The sequence below is a fragment of the Mesitornis unicolor genome, unplaced genomic scaffold (genome assembly GCF_000695765.1).
Source record: "Mesitornis unicolor isolate BGI_N332 unplaced genomic scaffold, ASM69576v1 scaffold54957, whole genome shotgun sequence".
In the NCBI taxonomy this organism is placed as follows: domain Eukaryota; kingdom Metazoa; phylum Chordata; class Aves; order Mesitornithiformes; family Mesitornithidae; genus Mesitornis; species Mesitornis unicolor.
Window position 1 is genome coordinate 1 of NW_010199504.1, and position 10,358 is coordinate 10,358.

Here is a 10,358-nt window from a genome sequence, read left to right on the forward strand (position 1 = left end):
AACTCCTAAGATTCTGTGATTCTGTGAAACACCAACCATGAACCTGATCACAGTGATCAGCGGCTAAGAAAGTAAAACAAGCATGTTACTAATAAAGAGATGCAAGCAAAACTCTCCTGAACAATTGGCAAGATCAATACCAGGCTCAGCACCCCCAACTGAACAGGCACAGTTTGTAAAAGTTCACGGTGAGGGAGTCATCTCCTCTTCCTCTGAGATGCTATGAGGTGACTGCTGTAGCAAACCCATAAGCAGAGGTTTTTTAGTCCCTCTGAGCAGAAAAGAGAGCGTAAAACAAGTGTTAGAAAAACCTTGCTAAGTTACTTATGCCGGGATGAAATTTTCCATACTGGCAGGGGAATTTGCTTTCACAGCTCATATGAAATAAATAGTCTGATATTAACCTATCAAAACCGATATGCTGGACCAGAAGGGTCACCGGTCTAATCCACACCACCAGCATCTCACCTTCCACACGCTGCACAGCAAACTCTTCAACTTGAGAGGGCCAAGGTCAAAAAATGGTACTTGCAGATAAACTACAAATGTAACTGGCAAGCATGCACAAAACAGTCAGATACACACTTAACAAAGCCTGTCTGCTCTACCCCTCAGGAATTTGTTTCAGCTTTCACCTGGAGAAACAGTCAAAATCTTCAGGAAAAGCCAAAATTCCATAAGCCTGCATTCGTAAAAAGAATAGTAAAATCCTTTCAGAGTTCAGCTACACCAGCTAATTTACAAATGGAGTAGAAGAAACACACAATGGTGTTAATTGCTCACAAAACCAGATCTTTCTTGCAGCCTGCTTATTTTCCTGCATTTACGTCTAAAATCCTAATCTCATTTTAGCATGGTAAGCAAGTGAGATGATTTGCTAAGAAGATTAGTCTATGTGAGAAAATGAGAAGTTAAGGTGTTTACTGGCTAAGGAGTAAAGATACTTAGTGAACTGCTTTGAAACAGGTTTCAAGAGAAGGTTTTGAGAGGGCCTTATTGCTGTCTTTAGATACATAATGGGAGGGTGTAGAGAAGACAGGGCCAGATGGAGGCACAGGCGCAGGACAAGAGGCAGTGGAAACAAACAGACAACACAGGAAATTCCAAGTAAATATAGGAAACATTGTTTTAACTGAAAATATAGTCAAACACTGGAACTGGTGGCCCACAGAAGCTGCGCATCTCCACCCCAGGAAGCACTCAAAACTCAACCAGACAACAGTGACATGATCTAGGCGCAGCTGCTTTGGGGAAGGTAATGGACCAGATGGCTTCTAGAAGTCCCTTCCACCTCATTCTATGCACTTGACTTTGACTGCCCAGAAAGAGTCACTGGCATAATACAGGCCAAACATGCACAAAGATCTTTTGTTCTGCTTCTAAATTCACCTGCTAATTCTCTAATATAAAATTTTTCATTTGTTAAAGTATAAAGTATCAGTGTAAATCACAAGTACGACATTTTAAAGCAGAAGTGAGGATTGAGCACGTTGCTTTAAGTACCAGTGGCATTCTACCTGGTTTTAACACACCAGCACGCTACGTGAGATGTTACCAGTCGCCAAACCTGAAAATTAAATGTGTGTGTTCTGGCACAGCATTTTATTAAGATGTCCAATCTTTTTTGTTAGCAGTCAGTCATTGAAAACAATCTGTATACATCTCATCTAGTCAGTGAAAATAGCTGTACAATTTTAACGCGATATGCCCCATTTATATAGCTCATTATACTCTGAAGTGATTCTATTCATTGTTTAAGTCCCCACAAAAACAATTATCAGCTTTAACATATATTAAAAGTAACAATAAATTCTGCTCTCCAAAGTACAAAAAATAACACTTTAAATATACACTGGCTTCTAAGATCAGACTGAATCCTGTCAGGAAGAGAATTTTGCACTTCAGTAGACAGCGCCTTCAACATCGAGAGCTCTTCAAAGTGCTTGGCAGAGCGTGTGAACGCCATCCTCGCTTACCAGATGATGAAATAAGGCACAGAGGTCAACTACCTCACCCACAGTAACAGAGTGTGAGCGGCAGAACTAACAGAGCAGGATTTGGCCTTTTCAGCTGTCCAGGGTAACCACTGCACCTTACTGCCACTATTCAAGTGCAATAGATTAAGCATTTCTGAGGAGCAAAACTTGTACAGCATACAGTGAACAGAAGGGGCGATCCAGGGCCAAAGGCTGCAACAATTTCAACCCAAACCAAACATTTGGTAGCCAGTAAATCAAAATGCACTTCAGGGAATGATCACATAGAAAATTATTCATTAACCAGCAGAGAAAAAGCTCATTAAACATAAAACATATGGTGTCAGCTTTGCAAAAATTACTGGTTATCTTAAGCTTGACAGCAGTTCAGGTAATGTTTACTTCATCAAAGCTGTACTTCCTGATCAGCAGATATCTTAAATACTGTTCTTCTACCAAGAAGGTACATTTCTCTGGACAGTCACACAGAAATACATACAACGGGCCAAATATCTCCTCAGTAGGTATGGATGTCTACGAGGCACAAAAAACCACATTAATCACCTGTGAGGTATGGACTAAGTGGTAGAGAAACACCGATCTGGAAAAATATAAAACCTCTAAAATAGATAAGGTTAAGAAAACTGAAAGTCACCCATCAAAATTACCAAGAAATGCATCTTCAGACAGATTATGCTGCAGAAAAGAAAGTGGTGTATGTGCCGTCACTGCTTGGATGAGAAGAATGCTATAGCCTCGCCCTCTGATGACAAACAAGCATTTCAGAAAGCCTGTCCTGGAATAGGATGCTCATGAGATGACTCATTTACTGTCAGAGACTGCTGATGGGATTCAGAATCATGTACACTTTGACTCTGTTCTTCATTGATTTGATGGGAAGGAACCATGACTTGGCTAGAGTGAGACTGTTGACTTGATTCCCGAGTCAGCTGCACGGGCCGAGCTGGATGAGAAGATCTTGCTAAGTGGATTTCTTCATTTTGTCCTTGATGAGCATGGAGATGATCTAGTGCTTCCTAGGAAAGCGTGATGACATGCATTTGTTCAGGTTGGGCAGTTTCTATTTGGTTTGCAATCATATTGATACTTTGGATTTGTTCCGCTTGCTCCTGCTGAGCTGTAATTAACAAGTTTTGCAACTGCTGTGGCGGCTGAGCAAGCAGCGTGAGGTTAGCAGCCTGCTCTGGTGTCATACTTGGGGCATTTTCTGCAGTAACAATGCTAATGCCTTGATTATGATTAGGCATGAAGTTTATGTTATGTACTGCATCTGTAACCAGCAGCTGAATTTCCTGCCCTCCAGAGGTGGCAAGTTGATACTGCTGCAGCTGCAGGATGTTCCTCACTTCTGAATTAGTGTTGGTGCTCAGGGCAGCGCTGGCTTCCTGAAACTGCTTTTCCTTGCTATGAATTTTCAAATGAGACTTCAGGTTGTCTAGACGAGCAAACTGCAAGCTACATTCAGGGCAGGAGAAAGGCTTTTTGCCTGTGTGTAAAATACAGTGTCTTCTCTTAGCACTGGAATCGGAGAAGGATTTTCCACATATACCACAAGAATATGGCTTTTCTCCTCTGCAAAAGAACATATTTGATCTTATTAAAATAGTCACTTTGACAGTGCTGCTTGCTGCAACCTATTATAGAATAAAACTCTGATTATTTTGTTTTGCTAAATCATAAGCACTTAAGAATAGCGATGTTAAAAATGTTCTCTATTTCACTTCACAAACTGTACAACACTTTCATTAAAATACACTCAAAAGCTACAGAGGTAACCTAACTGCCCTCCTGTCATAACACCAGGGGTACAAACTCCGTGGTGCTAGGACCTTGACAAGAATGCAAAACCTTAATGTGCAGAAATGTAGTAAGTACTGACCATTTTAAGAATGTTTATTAACAGTGTGGGCTTTAAAACAAAAAGAAGTGTCCAAATCCTAATCTGCTGCTCAACACGAAGGGATGAGAAATTTAACCAAAAACATTTTCTTTTATGTAAGGCCCACAGCAGTTCTCCAATTATTTAAAATCTGACATGCCTTTATGCAACACATACATAAGTAATGTAGCAGAAGTATACTGTCATTAAACAGACAAAATACACCAAAGAAGAATCTTACAATGTCTTGGCACTCTAGTATTTAACAGTGCAGTACTTTCCACTACCAATTATTTCTTTAAATAGTTTAAGTAAAAGTGTTAGTTTTTAACTATCCATCCAAAATGCAAACAAGCCCTGACCATTCTATAATTGAACAAGCACTATAGAAACATAGAATCATTACGGTTGGAAAACACCTCTAAGACCAAAGTTCAACAGTCAACTCAACACCACCATGGCCACTAAACCATGTCCTGAAGTGCCACATCTGCACGTTTTTTGAATGCCTCCAGGGATGGTGAATCCACCACTTCCCTGGGCAGCCTGTTCCAATGCTCGATCACTCTTTCGGTAAGGAAATTTTTCCTAATATCCAATCTAAACTACCCCTGGCACAACGTGAGGCCATTTCCTCTTGCACTATCACTTGTTACTTGGGAGAAGAGACTGATCCCCAACTTGCTACAGCCTCCTTTCAGGTAGTTGTAGAGAGTGATAAATAAGGTCTTCCCTCAGCCTCCTTTTCTCCAGACTAAACAATGCCCGTTCCCTCAGCTGCTCCTCATAAGACTTGTGCTCTAAACGCTTCACCAGCTTCATTGCCTTTCTCTGGACATGCTCCAGTGCCTCAATGTCCTTCTTGTAGTGAGGCCCAAAACTGAACACAGTATTGAAGGTGCAGCCTCACCAGTACCGAGTACAGGGGCACAATCACTTCCCTACTCCTGCTGGACACACTATTTCTGATACAGGCCAGGATGCAGTTGGCCTTCTTGGCCACCTGGGCCACACGTAAGATGCCTACATAAATGCATCAGATTAGAAGTTACATTTTTTAAAAAAATGTAATGAAAATTAGCCATACTCTACCTGTGAATTCTAATGTGAGTCTGAAGAGAACTTTTAGCTGTAAATGATTTGCCACAGATTTCACACGTGAAGGGCTTCTCACCTATCAAAAAGATATTTGACATCACTTCTTGTATAGCGCTTCACATCAATATATTAAAAAACATTTTATATTTTACCATACACAGTATCAAGTGTGCACTGTCAAATCCTCACGCTTCTGCCATTGGTTAGGACAGATACCTGAAACTGAATGAACTCACTAGTTAAATGAGGGTATGGTATTTTAAACATACATCTCTAATGTTTCTCCCCTTTGAACATAAAAAGTTAGGCGATTCAAGCCCTCAGAGCAACAAAAAACGCACCTATGATACAGATGCCAGTGGTCAGCATGGAACAGACAAGTTTGGAAAAGGCAGACCCTGAACTAGTAGGCATTAATGCCAGGCTCACATGCAGCACCATACGGATGAGTAAGCCCACACTTCCAAACTTGGAAAGTGAATACCTTATCTTAACAAGTTGGCTGATTTCCTCTAAGACTTCCATCATCCTAGGCCTAGGATATCCTGGGAACACCAGCCAGAGAAAAAATAAATTATGGCGGGTTGAATAAATTGTGGGTTTCCTTGGGTTTTTTTTACTGCATTTGGAATTCCTGCATCTAATTGAGTAGAAGCAGAGGAGCCAAAATAAGTAACAAAAACATTCACAAGAAACTGATACTACCCAACCAAAGCGAATCCTAATTCACACCATAATATACCCTTGCTGCATTGAGTTTCTTTAAGACACTAGATATGAGAGTCTGGATCACCACTGTGGTAATCCACACCATGCAAGCACAATGAAACTTGGGATGGGACAGGACCCACTTTCCAAGGAAGCTTCACATTCAGCATAGAACTGCAACGCTTAACAGTTTTCATAAGGCTTTGGGGGTACAGGATGAGAGAACAAGAAACATTTGTCAGAAGGGCCCTCAGTAGGTCCAGCCTCCTACTGGAAACTGGAATAGCTTCCTAAACAGGCTGTGTTCTTATGATGTAGTGTTACGAGACTGCTACCAATGCAGAACAGTGAAATTAATGTTAACACCTGTCCCCCAGACTCCTTAGAATTTTACTTCTTGCTTTTGAGATGCAACAGATCAACTGTTATTTCTGCATTGCTAATACTGTTATCTGGCCTATCATTTTTGCAAACAAAATCTAGCAGAAACTGGCTCGCAGTGTAACTCATTTTAGTTGATCTATTTTTGCAACTTACCCTGCTAGTATGCTTCCTCTTCTCATTTCCTACCACCAACTTAATATCCTACATTGACAGAGCTGAACCAGCTTCAGATACAAAACTGTTGTGTGTGTTAATATGTTCTCCTCAACAGAAATTGCAGTATTTGTAAGTATTGCAAGTTAACACTATTCTGGATACACCAAAACCTCCCAAAAGCACAATGCCTGACCTCATCATACCCCAGGGAATTAAAAGCTGTGTTATTTTCACTGAGAAAGAGAAGAAAATGAATGAGATTGAACTATACATCTCATACATACTTTATTACAACTGCAGGCAACATGCTTCAGAATAATATGATTTTGGGAAGAAACAACTGCCACTGTTAATAGCTATTTTAAAAAGAAAAAATATTCAAATGTCATCTTGTTAAATTACCCTTCAATGAAAACTATTTTAAGAAGCTTATGTTTTGTTACCACTAGAGGGTACATAAAAATCAACATTTTTATCTGTTATCCATCCAGTCAAGTAACACCTTGCTCTCTAAATCTCTTAAAACACCCTCTGACACACTTGTATTAAAGGATCCCTCCCAGCCCACCTTCTGCCAACATCTGTTTTATAACAGCACAATTAAAAGGTAAATGGAAATAGTTATTTTTCTAGCCAGCAGCACTTTTCATATGCACGTCACAGACAGGGATGCCCAACTCATTTAGGACATGCACTTCAAGCCCCACACATGCTGGATGTGGCTCTCCTGATAAAAGTGAAGTCCCAGTCCAGGATTCTATCAGAGAGAGCTAACTGGCATTTTTTGAAGCAGGCTCTATAACAACAGGAAAAAATCCCCTCTTCCTATAATAGGCTCTGCTTCTGTGCTGTTGCAATACAAACCTGTTTGTGCTCCTGCATTCTTAATGTCAAACCTCTTCATTAGCGATATAGGCATCTTTATGTAAAAGCAGAGTAGAAGCTCATCCCACAGAGACAATTTGCCTAACATTGTTCTGTCTGCATTACTTCAAGAAAAAAAACCAAACCAACAAACACAGAACATGATGGCCAATATTACCTGTATGCGTTCTTAGATGTTTCTTTAACTGAGCTGCATCCATGAATTTGCGACGACACTGGTTACATTCTGGCAGTGAATGGCCTTGTCGCAACAACAAAAAAAGTGTGAGTGCATAAGTGATCCCCTGTATTTCTTCAGTGATCTTTGTTAAAGCACTTTCCTGTAAAATAACCACTTTGATATAATATAGAGATAAAACAAGAGGTGATTCACTGCCTCCTCCCTGTCTTAATTGTCACACTCTGTTTTTCTATTTTTCTATTTAATATTAACATTGGAAAAGAGAGGACTGACACCTGCTCCCCCCAGAATGCTTTCTCTTGAAGCTTTGTAAATACTGATTTTTTCCACCACTTCCTGTGTGTGTAGCCTAATCTCCATCCTCCTCCAGAAGCAAGGAGGACACTTCTTAAAGCTTGTTTGCCATTACTAGCCCAAAGTAGTGGGAAACTAGAAGACAATTTGGACAACAGGCAGCAGACACCTGTTTATACACTTCCTAGCTTCTACGTAACACAGGCGGCAGGGCTAATATAATAAAGTTGTACGTCAATACAGCATAACTAATTTTTAACCATTGTAAGAGTCCTTCTTAATTAACTGTTTTTCTAAACATTCCATATATTATGAACCATTTTGTCTTTTTCACTCTATTTGTTGTTATATCAAGATACCATGTATCAGGGTAGCAGAGACTAAATACATCACTGAGGAAGAAATTTCAGCCTTAGTCAATCCTTAGGAGGACAAATCAGCACAGACTGCCAATCAGCTCTTCAACCCAAGCTTATTATACCTGTGTGTACTCGATAGTGGCTCTTGAGCTGTCTTTTTTGGCTGAAGTATTTCCCACACTGATCACATGTAAAAGCCTTCTGCCCTGTAAAGAAAATCACTTATTAAAATGTCAGCCACATCCAAAGCAAGTGTAAGGAAATAAATAAATAAACAAACCCACACACATACGAGAGAGCAGAAATACCTTTTTTCAAAATGGCAAATTCTTTGGGGACAAAGGTTACATTTGCCTTGACATACTACCTGTATGTAAGCTCATATGCTCCAGCAGAGAATGCTTTGTTGTCAGAGCCTTACTGCAGACTGTGCATGTGTATGGCCGCTCTCCGGTGTGTATCCGCTCATGGACTTGCAGAGAATGCTTCTGTGAAAAGCCTTTGCCACACTTACTGCACTTAAAAGGGCGCTCCCCTAAAAGCACAAGATTACATTTTTAAGTATAGATGCATCACTTCTCACTAGATATTCTAAGCTGATAGTGAGATGCACTGCAATGTAGAAGCTACTAAAAATGACTTTTAAGTAGTGATAAGGTGAATAAAGAGGCAAACTTCATATAGCAATCAACTCATTCTTCAAGTATTGCCATGTAATGTTTAAACAGGGAAATGATTAACTAAACTGCAAATAAGTTAAAACACAAAGGCTATGAGATCTGCTGACAAGGATAAACCAGCTAGCAGTCTCAGAGACATACCATAACAATTTGGATCAGCATGCTATTTTGGGCAGTTCTTGCTGTAGACAAGAAGCTTGCAATTAGCAACAAGTCACTAAGCCCTAGCCCCAAAGCAGCAGCCTCTTCACACCTACCTGTGTGACTCCGCTGATGAATAGCTAAGAAGTGATTATATTTAAATACTTTGCCACATTCTTTACAGCGAGCTTCAGAACCTGCACGTTTTCTTTTACCATCAGTTCTCTTTTCCAGTCCTTTTTCATCCTCATCACTGAGGAGTTTATAATCTTTTAGTTTGATTGATCTCATTATTCGACGTTTGCTGTAACGGCTCCGAGTGCTCTGCATTCCTTCAGATTTGGGATCATAATTCTCATCTTTCTCAGCTGACAGATCAACAGCAGCTTCTGAGCCACAGGCAGGTTCAGTTTCTTCTGCATCTCTCCTCGCTGAAGCCTGTTCACCAATAACTCTTTCTTCTTCTGCAGTGTCTTTTTTCACAAAGTTTTGCTTATTTTGCATGGAGTTGTTCTCTCTCAGCTGCGCATCTTCGGCAGAATTTGTGGCTGATTTTTCTTCTTGGACATTTTCGACTTTCCTTGGTCGCCCTCGTTTACGCTTTGGCCGATCTTCACTTTTCTTGTCACCTGCAGTAACAGCTACAGAGGCCCCGCTGTCAGCGGGAGCTGGTAACGAGTTACTTGGGCTAAGGCTGGCCTGGTAGTCAGTACAGGCCCATACCAAGTCATTCACTTTCAGCAGCTGTGCAGTAGCCAGAATTTGTTCTGTGCTTTTTTCACTGGCATGGAGGCAACCAGTGTAGATAAATTCCAGCAGCGCTCCAAAGGTGTCTGCAACCATTCCCTCCAACATGTAAATTGACTGCCCTATGTCACCCTCATCTACAAACATCATTGAGAAGTATTCGCTGCTGGCAGCAAGCAAAGCTTTATGGGCTCTGAACTGCACATTCTCCACTATTAGGGTAATGTCACAAAGAAAATCCTTTTTCCTTTGGTCTTCAAAATTAGCTAGAATGGTATCTTTGTGAGCTTTGGAGTAGATGACAACTAGTTTCTCAGAAGCATCAGGAGCCATTTCTGCCATTTTTGTAGTGAATTTGAAAGGAGGTGCCTAGAAGAACAGAACAGCTTTAATAAAGAAACACTTTACAGGTCTGCATAAAAAAACCACCAAATATTATTTGCTTTACCAGTCAACAGAGCTCAAAAGTTTCTGACGCAGTTCTGAAGCCTCTGAACTTTCTTTAAAAAAATCAACACTAATGCTTACAGATTTTCTTCAAAAAGCATTTTTAAATTCTAAGAAATGGTTACAGATAGCTTCTTCTTAGAGCAGAATTACTGCCCATTATTTCACTTGTTTGTATATGATGCAGTGTGAACTGTATGGCATCTAAAAAAAGTGCTACCCCTTCTGAAAACTCCTTTCACAACTAAAACAATCAGACAAAAAGAACTCTTTGTTCACAGCTCCTAAAGTGGAAACAAATAATAATAAAAGAGAGGTCACTGCAGATGCCACATATCAGATTATTCAGGGACAAGGCTATGAAATCCTGTAATCAGTGATAAAACTTCACTGGCATCAGTG

The 10,358-nt window shown here is 40.3% G+C and overlaps 1 protein-coding gene across 1 annotated transcript; it reads right to left on the minus strand.

Annotated features, from left to right (window-relative positions):
* Positions 1-2,758: 2,758 nt before the first annotated feature.
* Positions 2,759-9,851, minus strand: ZBTB24 (zinc finger and BTB domain containing 24). Its single transcript, XM_010189453.1, is given in 6 exon segments — positions 2,759-3,569; positions 4,969-5,050; positions 7,265-7,348; positions 8,064-8,147; positions 8,309-8,476; positions 8,879-9,851. Coding segments are annotated over 6 exon segments (2,202 nt in total).
* Positions 9,852-10,358: the final 507 nt, after the last annotated feature.